Source organism: Watersipora subatra, chromosome 1 (genome assembly GCF_963576615.1).
Source record: "Watersipora subatra chromosome 1, tzWatSuba1.1, whole genome shotgun sequence".
NCBI classification, from domain to species: domain Eukaryota; kingdom Metazoa; phylum Bryozoa; class Gymnolaemata; order Cheilostomatida; family Watersiporidae; genus Watersipora; species Watersipora subatra.
This window is the reverse complement of record NC_088708.1, coordinates 72870850-72890361: the sequence shown is the minus strand read 5'-3', so window position 1 is coordinate 72890361 and position 19512 is coordinate 72870850. Positions and strand designations below refer to the sequence as shown.

Here is a 19512-nt window from a genome sequence, read left to right as displayed (position 1 = left end):
TAGTTACTATCGAGGTGATACTAGTAGTTACTATCCAGGTGATGCTAGTAGTTACTATCTAGGTGATACTAGTAGTTACTATCCAGGTGATACTAGTAGTTACTATCCAGGTGATGATAGTAGTTACTATACAGGTGATGGTAGTAGTAACTATCCAGGTGATACTATTAGTTACTATCGAGGTGATACTAGTAGTTACTATACAGGTGATGGTAGTAGTCATCAAACATGAAATGTAAACTGAAGAACTTTTTTTAAAAAAGAAGCAAACATTTTCAGCCGTTATTAAAAGTACTGGTACAGTATTTGCTCTCTATTGTATAATCCCGATTGTCAGAATTCAAGCCAATGAAGCCAATGGAACTTTTTTCTTTCGCTCATATACAAATGAATATTTGACATTTATTCATATAACATTTTATAACAATCTCCCTACAATTGTTATATAATATATTGTTATATATTATATTGGTGATTAGAGATACGATTAATTAGAGATACAATTCAATTAAAAATAATGAGCAATTATTTCGTTGTCGTAATATTTTATTATGAGATCCAAACACCCAACATTATTATAAAAGGAAAGCTTGAAAAGATTGAGAAAATAAAAGAACACACATGGACATATGCACGACTGCTCCAGCCGAGTAAACAATAACAATCCACAAAACGCAATCGTGGTAATTAGATGTCTATGTAAACAACATAAGAGATCACAACTACAATAGTTCACACTTCAGCATGAGATTTCACAGTATTTTTTAAAAATCAGATCAATACCAGGTAAAATATGTATTCAGTAGAAAAGGTTTCAACAAAACCAATAAATGCACAAAGAAATGGCACAAAAGTAACAGAGGCAGTTAAAAGCAAATCACACGACAGGATGTTAGTGAGCGATAAACTAGTTACTGCGTTCTTCTACGCACGCACGCTTCAACTCACAGCATAAATGTAACTGCTAACACTCTAGGTAATTATAAATTTGCATTTTATGTGCTTCGTAGGCATTTGCGAAGAGAGAATTTTATTTCAAACCCAAAGTGTAGCACTGAGACAGTTTGAATAAAAAATAAAAATTTACACCTAAATCATCAAAGGAGCCGCATCATTATCTTCATGCTCAAACGTCTCAGCCAATTGAGGCTCAAGTCGGAGACTGAAGTTTCGGAATTCCAGAGAATATGTGAGAAAATACAAAATTACACAGAATCCAACGATCCATTCGCTGATAGTGGACACAAGATGTAGCTTCCAGCCCTGCAGAGTCAATAATAACAATCGTTTAGTCTGTCTGTCAGTTGATCATTTGAGCAAAAACACATGCGTGTATTTAACTGTTCAAGTTAGAGTTGCCCCGATTTTGGTATCGGAATCGGTATCGGTGCCGTTATGGGCGTTAAGTATCTGAATCGGAACCGGCCAATCTTTTTTTTTTAAATCTGAAACTTCAGATACTTTTTACAGATCAACTATTGAGCAGAAAATAGTATTTTAGCCTGTTACACTGATAAAGATCATCAGCTGCATGTTCCTTACTCTTACCTAATGAATTCCGGGCCTGCTACACTATTTATTTCATGTCTATAGCCTGATCACCAAAGCTGAGGAAACTTTTTGCTTAAGTTAGGACGTGATCACAAAGTGTGATATTTCCCAATTACAGCGATGGGATTTATTGCAGCCAATCATGAACGAGATAACAAAGAAAGGAAACAAGAATGCAGTGTAATATTTCTATTTACTAGCATTACAAAAAAAATTTAAGCAGGTGATGCATAAAGCTCTCTATCTCTCTCTTTATCCTGACGATACATAGCTTGTTTGTTGGGTTGTCCTCATTTGGTTTGGTTGTGTTGTAAATGTAATTTGTTTCTCTTTTTTATTTTATTTATTTAAACATCAACTTTTGAAGTTTGTCTAAATAATTATGGTCCTACAGATCATTTGATGAGCTAGTTCTTGTGAGTAAACTGTTGCAGGTCTTACTATGCATTAAAAAACGCTGTTCTTTTACAGGTGCTGCTAACGTTGTTGTTGTTTTTGTTGACAACAACAATAAATACAAACAAATAAATACATTAGTATTTATATTTTTTATAATAAAATGGACAATTATCTATGCAACACAAAAGATCTGAATCGGATTATTTTTCAATAAGTATCGGTGTATCGGATCGGTATCTGAATTGGCTGATGAATTTAGAATCGGGGCATCTCTAGTTCAATGTAGTACAGAAAAATTTTGTGATGTAAAATTGTATCGTCAAAACATCAAAAAGAGGACAACTTCTAAAGTCATGAAAAGTATTAGAGAGATCACAACTCTTAACAACACTTACTGAGTCCTCTGGATTCCAGTGAATTCTAGCATTAGACTGATTTTTAGACCAATCAGCTATTTGGTTAGCGCTGGCCCCAAATCCGTACACTAAAAACAAATGAGTGCTAGAATCAAGTACTATCTATAACTGACGGGGAGGAACAACATATGACCGTCACACTCTAAAATCTTTTGTTGCTGTATGAATGGTGTTCATCTTTGCTACAGAAATTTAAAATTCTGGCTTCAAGTTTGGCAAAAAGTCTAAACTGATTCTTTGCAACTTCGCATAACACAGTTTCAAGTCATAAAATTTGTCTATTTTTGATTAACTTATAATTGCTACACATTTTTATACAACTGCGAGAAGTAACTTTATATCTAGTTGATGAATATGAATTAAAGCAATTGCAATCATTTAAACAGCAGATTCATCACAAAAACTGTGCTCGGCAGCGCTAATTACCCTTGTTTTTAGCAAGTAACGTTCTGAGCTAAAGCATCAATATTAACTGAAATCAGAGGCTAGCCTGTCGAATTAATAGCCACAAGTTAAAAAACATGCTCTTATGTAGTTTTCTGATGCAGTTAAGGTGTACATAAATGCCTGCAAGGTACGATATATACTCACACAGTCCAAAAGCTATCAGACTGGTTACACACAGAGTAAGCCTCAGCACCCATACGCTGACTCGGCTAACATGAGGGGTCATTTTGCGTGTGATCTCTGAGTGGAAAAAGTTGTAAACTAAACCAAAACCAAAGGTGCAGGCAGAAACAGGCATGTGGACAAGTCGGACACTCGTTTCCTGAAAAGCAATTACATAGATGAAGAGCAACGACAGATGTAACACTCGAGGTATGTGCGCAAAAGGATGATCCTAGACTAAGGCAGCTCTGTGAAAGGATACTTCTAAAAGAAGGAACCTCTATGGGAAAAAACTTCTACGAGAAGATATTTTCTAGGGGATATTTTTAGGGAAAGATCTTGCAATGAGAAGATAATATTATGAAGCAGTCTGGCCTTACTGGACAGACTAGGTGAAAGAGCTCGGGGATCTGGCCCAGTTCCTATCTCATCTATATCGAACAATTACAAATTGATGATTACTTAAACAAACGACTCTGCACTTTCTATACTAAACCTTTATGTTGTAATAATAAGCTAACATAAACAATAATATTCAGAATATGAGCGAGAGTAGGTAACTCTTCAATATCTTATCCAAAAGAGGGCAATAGTACAAGAGGAGAGCCATATGCCACTGAAGCTAAACCAAACTGCTAGACAACAAGTAGCGGTATGTTAGTAACTACTAGCAGTGTGTTAGTAACTACTAGCGGTATGTTAGTAACTACTAGCAGTGTGTTAGTAACTACTAGCGTTATGTTAGTAACTATTAGCAGTATGTTAGTAACTACTAGCGGTATATTAGTAACTACTAACGGTATGTTAGTAACTACTAGCGGAATGTTAGTAACTACTAGCGGTGTGTTAGTAACTACTAGCGGTATGCTAGTAACTACTAGCGGTATGGTAGTAACTACTAGCAGTGTGTTAGTAACTACTAGCGGTATGTTAGTAACTACTAGCGGTATGTTAGTAACTACTAGCGGTATGTTAGTTACTGCTGTAAACGCTGTAAATACCATGACAAAGAGATATCACATAGCTCATGGCTTGGTAAAATCTCAGCTGCCAAGGTTTGGAATATTCTGAGTTGTTTGTAAACAAGCCACAAGTTTGACTATTAAAGGAGCCACTATGTTTTTGGCATTTGACTATTGTGTATAAGGTTAATAGCTGATTTTACATAATCTATGCACTTCGCTACTGTAAAACTGCATGGCAATAAACCTAATATTTCAAGGATTGTGCTTGTCAACATACAAACTTAATATGGATATAGCATTGAACTTCAGTACTTATTATTTTGTTCCAAATTCTTAAAGCTCTTACTAATTCATCATGTTCTTCAGTTGAAATCCTTTGCTGAGTCCCTTTTTAGCTAGCTAACCCCATAGCTACTGGAATTACAGGCCTTTCAACACACCATCATACACACGGTTTGCGTAATCTCAACCCTTGAACTACTGATGTGGCTAGTGGGTTGTGTCTGACTATTGTTCTATAACCGCAGTCCCAATAGAACAATTACATGTAAAATTTAACTATCTTTAAAAATAAAACTTTGTCACATGCTAAATGTAAAAAAACATATAATACATAATTGTGTAAATATATTATATATAAAAACTCATTAATACGATAATAAGCAATAAACAAGACGTTAGGCATTTGATTTTTACGAGCCTCCCCGCTATCATCTCCAAATTTACAATGTTTGAGAGCATTTCGATGTATAACAAGATCGTTGGAATTGAAATGTCTAAAACGCTTGAATTAGGCTTCTAGCCGGAATTTTAAAGAGAGATACAGCCACTCAGTAAAAATCTCCAGGTTTTAAAATCAAAGCATTTTATTGCTATTTAATTAAAACCATAATAGTAAATGAGCACTGTTCCTTACAGTCAATGAATGGGGAGGATGACTTGTTCAATGACTAAATAATCTTTAGGTTCCCAAAGCAAACATTTTTAATATTAAACTTTTACTAATAAAGTCTTTATAGAAAGATCAGTGCCCTTTAAATACTACCTCTTCTTTTAATATTGAATTTAAAGTGTAAAATGATGCTAAAAACATTGTTTTTTAGTCTTGGAACCGATAAAAAATTATTCATAATTGTAATGGAAAAATGGTTTCGAAATTCAAACAAATCGCTTTTTGAATCAAGGTCAGACAGAGAAGGGAGACTTGAAAGATTTAAAGTGATATTTCCTACCAGTTCAGTGCGATTGATTCTTAGTAGTTCTTTAATTGTAAATTTTGTCCAGTCACTGCGTTTTGAGAGACTGAATATCAAATTATGAAAAACACGACAAATGTTAAGTTGTCTGTTTTTACGAATCTCCATACCTGGATAAACATTGACAAATGAGCTAAAATGTTTTTCTTTAGATTACGCGGCGTAGTATGGCAGACATAGTTACAGCCAGTGGCTGTTTGGATGATGGGCGACCTACAATTGATGTAAGTGTTTAGAAGCAGTCAAGGACTTCAGATGAAGTGAGAAAGTGAAAAGTCACAAATACGCTTACTAACTAGTCATAAATTCAACTCAACCTCAGGGGGAGTAAGTGATGTAACTCAGGAGGAGTAAGTGATGTATCTGGGTAAGTAAGTGATGTACTTTTGGGTAAGTAGGCAATGTACCTTTAGGTAAGTAAGTGATGTATCTCTGGAAGAGTAAGTGAGTACCTCTGAGTCCACAAGTGATGTACCTCTGGGTAACTAAATGATGTACCTTTGGGTAAGTAAGTGATGTACTTTTGGGTGAGTAAGTTATGTACCCCTGGCTAAGTAAGTGATGTACTTCTGGGTAAGTAGGTAATGTACCTTTAGGTAAGTAAGTGATGTACCTCTGGGTGAGTAAGTTATGTACCCCTAGATAAAAAAGTGATGTATTTCTTTGTAAGTAGGTAATGTACCCCTGGAGAAGTAAGTGATGTACCTCTGGGTGAGTAAGTGATGCGTTAGACAACTTGGCCAAGGCTGTGACTAAATAGTTAGAAAAACTGTTATGATTTGATCTTTATAAATATTAATTTTTTGCTCTTCAGATGTTAAGCTAACTTTTTAAATAGATTCACTAATTTTTGTATTGCTTTTAGCTTTTAGCTTTTAGCTGCACCGAAAAATATTCTCTAAAAGAAAACTTACAAAACTTACCAATCGTACTTGAAATGATGACAAATAAGACTAACATAGTTTTTGGTACGATCTATGACTCATTTTAAAAGCTTGCGAGTCATAGTTACAGGGTTTTAATTGCTTTTAATATGACTAATACTGCTGCTCCCGGACTAATACTGCTGCTGCCGGACTAATACTGCTGCTGCGGGACTAATACTGTTACTCCCGGACTAATACTGCTACTACCGGACTGATACTGTTACTCCCGGACTAATACTGCTACTACCGGACTAATACTGCTGCTCCCAGACTAATACTGTTACTCCCGGACTAATACCGCTACTCTCGGACAAACAATAACAAGATTCTTGCTACGTTTCCAAATCTTCATAGGAACTATGCATTTAGTGTAACCTACCCAACTATGCACTTTTTATTTAAAGCGATCTCTGTTAGTCTGCAGACGGATGAAGATGTACTACGCACTTCTGTGCATATCCTACTGAGCATATAAAGATAAGTGTTGGAAACTTCTGCCAGTTTTTAATAGGCATTCCTGACATTTGCTGGTATATATCAATAAATTCTCACTATGAACCAGACATGAAGAATTATTTTAGTAGCAGTAAACAAATATTGACTCTACTGCATCGACGAAGTTGCGATCTACAGCTTTATTTAGGCTAATTATCTATTCCACTTTCAGTTTAGTGCGGCCACTGCTCAACTCACTTCTCATCAGTAAGGGTTGTACTGTTTTTACATTCTGTATAGGAGTGCACCAACTAGTGTATTCCTGGCTATTGTTACAAATTTACAATGCACGCTTACAGGTGCACTAACTAGTGTATTACTGGCTGCTGTTACAAGGTACACTTTGAGGTCTACCAACTAGCATATTCCTAGCCATTGTTACAAGGAACGCTTAAAGGTATACCAACTATTGTATTCCTGGCCATTGTTACAAGGTCAACTTAGAGGTGCATTAATTAGAATATTTCTGGTCAATGTTACAGAATACACTTAGGGGTGCCCCAACAAGCATATTTCCGGCCATGGTTACAAGGTATACCGAAAGGTGCATGAACTAGCATATTCTTTACCATCGTTACAAGGTACACTAAGCCGATTTTCTTGTGAAAAGCAAAAAGCATGCTGTTTTAATAGAATTGGCTAACATCCACTACCTATTGATGTCATCAAGGATATTCTGCCGATATATACACACACATATATACATATATATATATATATTACTTTATTGTCTCATTGAGGAAGTCGACCTGTTATTGATTAATCCTGAGTATGATACTGCCTATAAATGTCATATGCAATGAAATAGAGTCATTACAGAGGAGCCTACCTGACACTATAGACAGGGTAGAACACATGATACTGTAGACAGGGTAGAACACATGATACTGTAGATAGAGTAGAACACATGATATTGTAGACAGAGTAGAACACATGATACTGTAGATAGAGTAGAACACATGATACTGTAGATAGAGTAGAACACATGATATTGTAGACAGGGTAGAACACATGATACTGTAGATAGAGTAGAACACATGACACTGTAGATAGAGTAGAACACATGATACTGTAGATAGAGTAGAACACATGACACTGTAGATAGAGTAGAACACATGATACTGTAGATAGAGTAGAACACATGACACTGTAGATAGAGTAGAACACATGATACTGTAGATAGAGTAGAACACATGATACTGTAGATAGAGTAGAACACATGATACTGTAGATAGAGTAGAACACATGATACTGTAGATAGAGTAGAACACATGATACTGTAGATAGAGTAGAACACATGATACTGTAGATAGAGTAGAACACATGATACTGTAGATAGAGTAGAACACATGATACTGTAGATAGAGTAGAACACATGATACTGTAGATAGAGTAGAACACATGATACTGTAGATAGAGTAGAACACATGATACTGTAGATAGAGTAGAACACATGATACTGTAGATAGAGTAGAACACATGACACTGTAGATAGAGTAGAACACATGATACTGTAGATAGAGTAGAACACATGATACTGTAGATAGAGTAGAACACATGATACTGTAGATAGAGTAGAACACATGATACTGTAGATAGAGTAGAACACATGACACTGTAGATAGAGTAGAACACATGATACTGTAGATAGAGTAGAACACATGATACTGTAGATAGAGTAGAACACATGACACTGTAGATAGAGTAGAACACATGATACTGTAGATAGAGTAGAACACATGACACTGTAGATAGAGTAGAACACATGATACTGTAGATAGAGTAGAACACATGATACTGTAGATAGAGTAGAACACATGATACTGTAGATAGAGTAGAACACATGATACTGTAGATAGAGTAGAACACATGATACTGTAGATAGAGTAGAACACATGATACTGTAGATAGAGTAGAACACATGATACTGTAGATAGAGTAGAACACATGATACTGTAGATAGAGTAGAACACATGATACTGTAGATAGAGTAGAACACATGATACTGTAGATAGAGTAGAACACATGATACTGTAGATAGAGTAGAACACATGATACTGTAGATAGAGTAGAACACATGATACTGTAGATAGAGTAGAACACATGATACTGTAGATAGAGTAGAACACATGATACTGTAGATAGAGTAGAACACATGATACTGTAGATAGAGTAGAACACATGACACTGTAGATAGAGTAGAACACATGATACTGTAGATAGAGTAGAACACATGATACTGTAGATAGAGTAGAACACATGATACTGTAGATAGAGTAGAACACATGACACTGTAGATAGAGTAGAACACATGATACTGTAGATAGAGTAGAACACATGATACTGTAGATAGAGTAGAACACATGATACTGTAGATAGAGTAGAACACATGACACTGTAAACATGGTAGCATACATGATACCAGAGATGTTTATAAGGCTTTAAAAATGACTCGATTCAATTCAATTCTTATCAAAAAATTAACGATTCAATTCTCAATCCTTTTACATCATAGGTCATATAAGAATCAATTCAATTCACCGCCAAACACCACAATTCAATACTTAATTTTTGACTATCCTAACTTCAATGAATCAATTCAAATTTTTCAAATAGATAAAATCAATTCTCTATCAATTCTTATCCAAAATTGACTTATGGCAATATATCAAAATAGCGATAAACCACAATCACTAACTTAGCTATATGCATTAGCTCAGTTCCCTGACTGCTTGTATAGCAAATATCAACTCTTTCACTATAAATTTCATTGCTTGTTCGGATGGAATCAAGTCATGAGACTAATCTTTTGCTGACATACACTTGTTGTAAAAGCTAGAGTTTCGGTCCTAGAACTTGAATTTAAAGTTTTCTAGAAGCTGTAAAAAATTCTGCACAAGAATCAATGCTCTTCACATACAAAAGGAATGTCTAATATTTTGTAGTTTAATGATACCGACTGCAAAAGAAAAACGCTATCATATTTGAAGTTTGACCAAAACTCAAACACACATTCTTTAATATAAAAATACTAGGTGAATGCCCGGCGTTGCCCGGGCATTAAAAGACTTTGGACAAAAAGTTTATGTTTATTTAATATACACAACATTTACCATTCTAACTTTTAAACTTCATATCATAAGAAAAGTATTTTTGTGCAGTTCAAATGAATTAAAAAAACCTAAAACATAAAAAACAAAAAAAAACAAAAAAAGTTTTCAAACTTTTTCAAACAACTGTAAGTTTTAAATTTCGTAACTTGAAATAAGTGTTTCATTGAAATAAATTAGAAGGGAAAATAAAAATGTAAAAGTGTTGAAATGTAAATGTGAAATCATCATTAGCAAGTAGTAGTTAAATATAGTCTGTTTTGCTACGTATACAATGAAAAATTATTTGGTATACAATTATACGATTTTAGTTTGTTTCACTGGCATGCGAAAATTGGCATGCCAATTTCCACATGCCAATGAAATGAAAATTGGTATGTGACTTTTGGCATGCCAGTGAAACGAAAAATTGACATGAAAGAAAATTGCCAGTGAAGGAAAATTGGCATGCCAGCTTTCGCATGCCAGTGTTGGCATACGAAAATATCGTAGGTTATAATAGACGTACATAGAGTGGTATAGAAACCCATAGTAATTATCTAATGCAATCACCTCCTTGTAAAAATCATCATCATTGTAATCATCATATGTTAACCTTAGTTACTATAGGTACCTACAATGACTTTAGTGTACTTGTGGTTATGATCTGCAAGATAATATAACATTACTATGTACTATGTGGAGAGTTCTTACCTCCGAGACAGATGTGTATCATATAAACGCTGAATTTAACTTAAATGAATTGAAATTAGTTTACTAAACACATACTTGAAGGAAGTTTTAGTATGTATTTTAGTAAACCTCAAACTTGTAACTAAAATTTCATCATTTGCCTGTTTTTACTGTAACGGATACCGCTAAACTTGCCACGGCGAGCAACGTATATCTCTTAATAACGTATATAATCAGTACACAAAGCGCCAAATTTTAATTTCGAGAAAAATTATTGTTGATATCAAGTGGCATAAACAATTCACCCTAATATAACAATAATGGAAAAACATTGTGTTGTTTAGAGTTAGGCGAAAAATATTTTATAAAGGGGGCATCGTAACCCGTAGGCACAATGCTCAAATAATACGTCATTTAGTGTGTGCATACCCTATATGGTATATGATAGTGTTTTTTATCAATACGCCATAAATAGCTCAGTGGTAGTGCGTGTGAATTTAAAATTTGCGGTTGCAATTTTCGTGAGTTCAAATCGATCAGAGTGCAAAATTGTAATTCCAAGATTTTAATAACTGTAGCCGGACAGACAGATATACATCCAAACCAACGATGATGACAGAGACAACAAACTTTGAGAGAGATATATACATACATATAGATAGTGATCAGAAACATCTTAGGCCTAATGTTGAAGAATTTCACTAACAGAAATATGTTCAGGTCGCCGTTATCAGTTTTTCTTTTCTTTCAAACTAAAGCAGAAAATAAAAAAATTAGAAACTGCAATTTTATGCAGTGATTTCTGAGTAAAGGAAAAACGCTTGGTTCATTTTTGTTTAGCAAAATTATAATATAAGTAATTGCAATAAATATAAGAATGACAATATAAACATAAAAATAAACATACTTTTCTGGATGACTAGCATGCATACACATAAAATTATCGTGCCTCAATTAAAACTGCATGAATCAGCTTATTGTCGGTGCACAGGCAAACCGTAGAGCTAGAATATATCAGCGCGTAGTACATATTATAGACCAGTGAAATATACGCGATTGTATCAAGGTCTTGTGGAAATGTGTGCGGCCAGCAACATTGGATTGCACTGACATCTTTGCTTTGGCGCACATTAAATAACAGACTGGGGTATTTAGGATATCACCATCCGTGAGTGATTTTCCATCAATCATAGAGGTAGTAATAATCATAGAGGTAGTAATAATCATAGAGTTAGTAATAATCATAGAGTTAGTAATAATCATAGAGTTAGTAATAATCATAGAGGTAGTAATAATCATAGAGTTAGTAATAATCATAGAGTTAGTAATAATCATAGAGTTAGTAATAATCATAGAGTTAGTAATAATCTTAGAGGTAGTAATAATCATAGAGGTAGTAATAATCATAGAGGTAGTAATAATCATAGAGTTAGTAATAATCATAGAGTTAGTAATAATCATAGAGTTAGTAATAATCATAGAGTTAGTAATAATCATAGAGTTAGTAATAATCATAGAGTTAGTAATAATCATAGAGTTAGTAATAATCTTAGAGGTAGTAATAATCATAGAGTTAGTAATAATAAAGGGAAGGATTGGTGCATTTTGACTCGAGTTGTTTTGCTTATTTAAAATAGAAAACCGAGTCAATTCGTCTATGGTGACAGCAGCAAACTGATCCTCTTCAATTCTTACCGGTAGGATGTAAGCAATTCGATTTTATCGTAAGTAAAAAATACCAGAGAATCGATTCAATTCAATTTATTAGTGAGTTGAGTCTTAAGGTTTACTCGAGCAAGCACGCTAACTCGAGTGCCCACCTCTGCATGATACTATAGACAGGGTAGAATAGCCCATCTCTGCATGATACTATAGACAGGGTAGAATAGCCCACCTCTGCATGATACTATAGACAGGGTAGAATAGCCCATCTCTGCATGATACTATAGACAGGGTAGAATAGCCCATCTCTGCATGATACTATAGACAGGATAGAATAGCCCATCTCTGCATAATACTATAGACAGGGTAGAATAGCCCACCTCTGCATGATACTATAGACAATGTAGAATAGCCCATCTCTGCATGATACTATAGACAGGGTAGAATAGCCCATCTCTGCATGATACTATAGACAGGGTAGAATAGCCCATCTCTGCATGATACTATAGACAGGGTAGAATAGCCCATCTCTGCATGATACTATAGACAGGGTAGAATAGCCCACCTCTGCATGATACTATAGACAATGTAGAATAGCCCATCTCTGCATGATACTATAGACAGGGTAGAATAGCCCATCTCTGCATGATACTATAGACAGGGTAGAATAGCCCACCTCTGCATGATACTATAGACAATGTAGAATAGCCCATCTCTGCATGATACTATAGACAGGGTAGAATACATGATAGCAAAAGGGGCGTAGCCTACCTGAAAGTTGGCGACCATAGTCATGAAAAAACAAGATAAACAGCCAATCGTGAGGGAGGCAGTATTCATTCTGTTCAGACCCCTGTCTCCTTTGCTAAACACTTGCACCCATTTATACCTGACGATCATCGTGCACAGGGCTACAGCAGAAATAGCCATCAACATATAAGTGTCATATTATGGCAGAATACTTTGTCATTAAAAAATATATTATTGTGTTGTAAAATAGTAGAATACTTTCAATTTAAGCAACAGTTGAATATCTTTATTGGTGTCCGAAGTAAATAGAAGTTTTGATTGTATGAATGCTGTCTGCACTGTCTCTCCTTGTCATGAGATACGTGTATGATATGAGCTAGCGCTTCTTGTAAAACCAAGTAGACTCCAAGAGTGAGAGTAAGAGCTCCACTAAGTACTCTGACTGAGATGGAGAATACATAAAATTTTCATTTACCCCTGCTTCTAAGTTCTGCTTCTCCAGTTTTCTGACAAAAAAGTTTTAAAAGTTCCGAACTCGAATCTGTTTGAATCTGAACCATTAACAAAATTTAAAATGAGTTATGTGACACGGATGAAGTCCAATGTTGATGTCATCTTTACTCACTTGAATGATAATTTTCATCAAGAACTAAGTGAGAATCTTAATAATACAGGTTCAAGGAGAATTTAATAACTAAGGAATAACAACAACAATAACAACAGAGGAGAATTTAGTGAAAGTTGCTACAGATTGGTAGCATTAGATAGATTGGTTCGTCAAATAACTCATGATGTTTCATTAATTTTCTTGCGAGCCATTTACCAATTCCAATTTACCAATTGCTCTTTGAGTGCCATACTTAATGTAGTTCAAGGGCTGCCAGATGTCAGCAACTGAAGGAGAAAAGGGCGTTCATCTTGTTATTACTAAAAATACTGTGAAATTAATTTTTTATCCATTTTTTTCCCATTAGTCCGGCGTACTAGCGCCATGGGGGCCATTTAATTTCACCGCCTTCTCCGGTTAATTGCTATCAAATTCATTTACTACCAACTACTCAAAAAATTGTTTAGAACACAATGTAACTTTTGCACACTACTACACTGCAAGATTTCTCTAGCAACAAATATTGCTGTGAGTAGAGTTGTCCTTCTTGTTTCCTTTTTGTCAAAATAAAAATCCATTTAGTTTTTCTTGCCTTGCTTCAATTTGAAAATAGAAAACAGAAGTTGCTACAGAGTTTTACAGAGTGATACAGAAGTCGCTATAGAGTTTTACATAGTGCTACAGAAGTTGCTATGGAGTTTTACAGAGTGATACAGAAGTTGCTATGGAGTTTTACCGAGTGCTACAGAAGTTGCTACAAAGTTTTACAGAGTGCTACAAAGGTTGCTATAGAGTTTTGCAGAGTGCTACAGAAGTTGCTATGGAGTTTTACAGAGTGCTACAGAAGTTGCTACGAAGTTTTACAGGGTGCTACAGAAGTTGATATGGAGTTTTACAGGGTGCTACAGAAGTTGATATGGAGTTTTTTATTAAAACAAACTATTCTAATCAGCATTTGTCTGTAAAACGCAGCAGGTTCAACACAAGTTTAAAAGTTTACTTGCAATAAAATTCACATTACAGTTATTTGGTATCAAATGACTCACCATGTCTTACTCTGCTGTGTTGTAGGTGCCAAATATGTGGAAATGCGATTACAAGCTCTTAAAAGCTCAAAAACGAAAAGCTGCCGAAGATTGGAATCTCTTTATTTCGATGACGTAGCCATGAAATTTGGTTATCGTCTTGTCACGTGATATTCTCACGTGAATTGAAAGGCCAATAAAAAGATCAATATAAAACTTATCGTTGCACTAGTTTATGACAAACACTTCGGGTTTTACCGAAGACCCCGTATCAAATATAGATGCTCGCTACTTTACAGTTTTGTTTCGGTTTGGTCTAATCGGCAAGTCGTAATCTGATCATGTGTCCCAATACTTCGCAAATAATTTCTGCAGCACTTTTCGATTATCACAAGTGACCAACAGGCTCGTCATGATTATCAGACAATGATATGTATTCCTTCAAGCTAAGGCTAAAAAATTAAACAAATTTTTATGGTAAGTTATAAGATATCACTGCTAAAAGTGGCAGCATTACGATGACGATAAAACAGACGCATAAGAACAATAGACATGGTTTTATTGAATGCGTGAAGTATATTTGGGAAAATATTTCGACGAATATGGTTGCATGAAAGTGTAAACAGAAACCATCTCTCACAACTACGTCACATTTGAGGCGTTTTGGAAAGAGAATCCAAACTACAGCGGTCTCGCGTGGCTGCAATTTTCTGTTCGTTTTTGAGCTTTTAAGAGCTTGTAATCACCTTTCCACATATTTTGCACCTACAACACAACAGAGTAAGACATGGTGAATCTTTTCATATCAAATAACTGTAATGTGAATTTTGTTGCAAGTCAAACTTTAATGGAAAATTGATTGTTATATAAGTTTGATCAGGCACAGCAACATCATTGTGTTTGGTATGATAAAACTCAGCCTACATGTAAATATCTCTAAATAAAATAATGAACTCAAAGAATTTGATTCCCACCTGTATGACTCTCAAATATAGATTTTGGATTCTCTACCCATAGTTAGCATGTGATTAGGGTACATGCAAGGCGATCGGAGTTCAATCAAGTATTACAATAAAATCTCTATTTAAACATCGCCTTTATTTAAATTAAACCTCTATTTGAGTGCCACTATAGGAGAAAGGTTGAAAAATAGAGCACCATTTTTTAATTGATTGCCACCTCCATTTGACCGCCATTTTTACATTTTTTGATCTTCCCGAACCCGTAATGGCGAGTGATCAGTAGAAAATTATTATCCACAAAATCGTATTAATAATGACATGGCTACATAATTTACGATTAATTTTTTCGTGTTGCCGTTCATATCGAAGTCCATTTTGGAACTCCAATACTTTACGGTTTGTTGTTAAAACTTTGAAAACAACACCACAGAAATAATTAATAATTGTATCAGACTAATAGTAGCTCCTTGTTGCTACTATTAGTCTTGATACTTCGACGTACAGTATGTGAAAAACGATTTACAATTACGATGGAATCTGTATAACTCTTTTAAGGCTAAAACTTCTGCTTAGAAACCATGCGCAAGATTACACAGTTTCTCTTTATTTACGTGAAAACTGTATTCTAATGGCGATGCGTGAAAGTTTTGCTCTGCAACAAATTGTTTGGACGCTAATATCGACTATATTTTATATGATTAGGAGTGTTTTAATACAAAAATTAATTTGAGATACGGGAGAATTGACATACGAGCTCGATCTCGAAAGGCAAAAACTCGTATGTCGAGGTATGAGTGTATATTTAGGCCAGTTGTAGCCTAGCTGTGCATCCGAGTATATCCATATCAGGTATTTACTGATGTATACACATGGATAAATTCGTAGCTGTGTACCCGTGTACACTCAGAACTGTGTATCCATGTACACTTGTAGCTGTGTATCCATGTACACTTGTAGCTGTGTATCCATGTACACTTGTAGCTGTGTATCCGAATATATATAGTGAATGAGTACCAAGTCTTATTAATGACACATCAGGAATATAAGTTATTCTTTGGGGAATAAACTGAGCGTTATAACACGACCTTGACACTCCGATGAATATGCTAATGATCGCTTGCTATAATTTGATCTTATTGAACATAGAGTGTTTCTAGGTAGATGTATTAGTAGGCAACCGCTGCGGTGGTATATTATCAACCAACACAGATATAATGATTGACAATTAATTAGCCCTCCATAGGCTTACATGGAAAGAGGCAGATGACTTTGACACAGTGTTAAGGTGAAATAATAATCTCGCTATCACCATTTTATCTTGTCTTCCTTTGTATTTGCAAGGTTATAAGAATGCAAAGTTAAAATAAATCAAATGTTTCTTTTCTGTTTCTTGTTTATATTGTTAGTATTACTAATATTTGCTCTGTGTAAACATATAAACATCATGTTATGGCGGAGTCAAACCTGTAGATATCGATACAAGCTCATTTGGCCAGGGCTCAGTCATGTTTGTTATTCACTGAGAGAAATAGTCATTGATTTTCTTTGATTAAACATGTTCTAGGCAGCTTATTGCAAGCTTAGCGCAGGACATAAACAAGTTAGCCTGTCACCTACTAACAGCACCGCACGCTGCTAAGGAGTGCTCATGTCTGTGAGACAGGAAGTAGTGTGACTCACCGAAGAAGGCGGTGAGAGAAAGCAGCTCTCCAAATATGCAGCTCTCCGGCACTGTCGTTCCTGTGTCACTGCAAGTATAGACAGCGAGCTACTTCCCTTCTTTGTACAACAAACTACACGCTGATGGATATTTTTGAGCTCATCATTGACATAATCATTGCAAATAACTTTAGCTTCCTAGTATCACACAGTAGGAGAGCTTTAGCGTGCCATCACAATAAACCATAACGCTCAACTTGTAAGGTGCCATATTTAATAACTCTAAACTTTTGAAAGATTCTGTTTAGCAGCAAACATAAAGATGAAGTGAAAAAGGCAATATCTAAAACAGCTAGTTACAAGCTGCCGTCTTCTATGCCAGTCTGCCAAAGGCATTCTATGGCAGATTACATACATACCCTGTTCTGAAGGGCCAACCAAACCTACCTAATATATGGCCACCAAGGATAGACATCGTTTCTCGCCACAGCGACTATGTATGAAGTGAAGAAAGACACAACTCCCAACACGGCACCCGTAATTGGCACGAAGCTAAGGGAATTCATTCTCTGCAAATAGCATAGTCTGACTAGATATTGAATTTTGGCAGCGGGCTATTAAAACAACGTTTCTTTGTTCTGCTGTTATTGTCTGCTAGTATCAGCCTGTCCATGACTGGATAATGCCTCTACCACCTGAGCTGGAGCCATCCAGACCAAATCTTGCAATCAATTTTGTTTGGTCTTTTTGTTATGGCTAGGATTTCAGTTATTTAAAACTAGCGAGGTATAAACAATTGAACTTGAACGGGTATTGTTTGAATTCAGAGTCATTGGAGGTCACGACCGACTTACTTAAAAGTGAACATTTGTTGACAACAAAAATTGCTTAGGTTAAATTCACCACAGCCAGTTAACAATGATCTCTAGTTTTTATTCATCAGTCATTAGCCTTTCAAAGCTCGTCACCGAATGATTCCTTGGAATTTGGCAGTCTGCCAACTATTGCTTGCAGTAGCTGGATTACTCTAGTTAATAGATCTAATACCTCAGTGATAAGCAGAAATACAGTGTTTGTGAATTTATTTACCAAGCTAGCGTGTTAGTAATCCGGCCACTGTGCAAACACAGCAGTCACAGCTATTCACCTATGCATGTATAACTATAACACTGCACTAACCATGGCAGCGGTCAAACTCTTCAGTTTTGTTCTGGCAGCGATGCTCAAACAGGAAAACTAGAAATGACTGGCTAATACAGTAGAATCGTCTATTAATACTATGAAAGCTCTGACAGGCAGTCAAAACAGTTGAAGATTGATACAATGTTGGTTACATGTTATTATTCGCTATCCCATATCTCTAGACCTTACAGCATGCCATAGCTACAGAGATACATATCTTTATTGCCATAGTTGTAATGACTATTTAAGGACACACAGCAAAACTACTAGAATACCACAGCAGCAGCTAGCTGATATACAATCAAAGCGAGCAAATGATCTCTTCAACTCATGTTATATCCATTTGATTACAATAAAAGGCTTACATGAAAATATGAAGACAAACTGCTCTTGCGAGAAATTGCCTGTGTCGAGACTATTCCTTCCTCTTTGAATTTTTTGGGAAAAATAATAGTTAAAAAACTCAATGCGATTCACGGTTTGAGAAGACAATGAAACTGCTATATGAATAGACTGAATAGACTTCTATGGGCTGCCTAACGATGCAGTAGTTGTAGTCTATAGTTGATGCTGAGGCAAAGAGCCCAGCTGATCGTGTAAGGCATAGCCCACAAGAACTCAAAAACAATAACATTGTCATTTCTTCGAGGTAAGTACTAGATACCCGTGATTTAAAGTAAAGAACTCTAGCTAAGAGCAACGTTCAAAGTTGCTGAAGCGTGTAGCATGCTATTATGACTGAATCAATGTTATGAAACTTGGCAAGTGATCAATTCTAGTCAGATCTCCGTTGGCAACCGCGAATATTCTAGTAAGCCCTTTCAAATCACTGAACTATATGGAGGAGCTAATGCCCAGAAAAAAGTATTAAAAGCGCCTCATAATGAACTTTTACTGCCTTATTTGATGTTTGAGTAATAATGCAGATTATCATTAGCAGATGCAGTACCCAAACGAATTAGTTTATCAAGTGAATACAATATACATTGTGAAACATTACATCATGGGTAAATTACAATTGATTATGAAAATAATCTGGTGCCTACATTGCTCTGTTATGCCTACTACTCCAATGCTACACCCTCTAAATTGGCAAAAACTTGCTCCAGGTTTACTTTTTGAGCTTTACTAACCTGCATAACTCCTTACCCGTGTCTATAGATCTTAGGTCCAAAGGCTTACTTGTGCATGTTTTTGAAATTACTGAGTTAATCCTTCTGAGTGAAAATTTGCTAGTAGTTACTAGGTTGTATTTGTCTAATTCTA

The 19512-nt window shown here is 35.4% G+C and overlaps 1 protein-coding gene across 1 annotated transcript; it reads right to left on the bottom strand.

Moving 5' to 3' along the window:
• Positions 1 to 531: 531 nt before the first annotated feature.
• On the bottom strand, positions 532 to 18829 carry LOC137406817 (DNA damage-regulated autophagy modulator protein 2-like). Its single transcript, XM_068093430.1, has 7 exons — positions 18612 to 18829; positions 17512 to 17633; positions 17086 to 17153; positions 12833 to 12972; positions 2958 to 3135; positions 2346 to 2434; positions 532 to 1263 (listed from the first exon to the last, which is right to left on the bottom strand). Exons 2-7 carry the CDS (start codon positions 17628 to 17630, stop codon positions 1090 to 1092), a joined length of 768 nt encoding a protein of 255 aa, XP_067949531.1. The 5' UTR covers positions 17631 to 17633; positions 18612 to 18829; the 3' UTR covers positions 532 to 1089.
• Positions 18830 to 19512: the final 683 nt, after the last annotated feature.

What these genes read in the sequence shown, in the direction of transcription:
- LOC137406817 (XM_068093430.1), bottom strand. Translation starts at nt 17,630, where the DNA reads ATGAATTCCCTTAGCTTCGTGCCAATTACGGGTGCCGTGTTGGGAGTT. An exon ending in TTCTCTCACCGCCTTCTTCG is followed by an intron (nt 12,973 to 17,085) that starts GTGAGTCACACT and finishes TTTCTGCTGTAG; the next exon opens with CCCTGTGCACGATGATCGTC. An exon ending in CTATGGTCGCCAACTTTCAG is followed by an intron (nt 3,136 to 12,832) that starts GTAGGCTACGCC and finishes ATTGCTTTTCAG; the next exon opens with GAAACGAGTGTCCGACTTGT.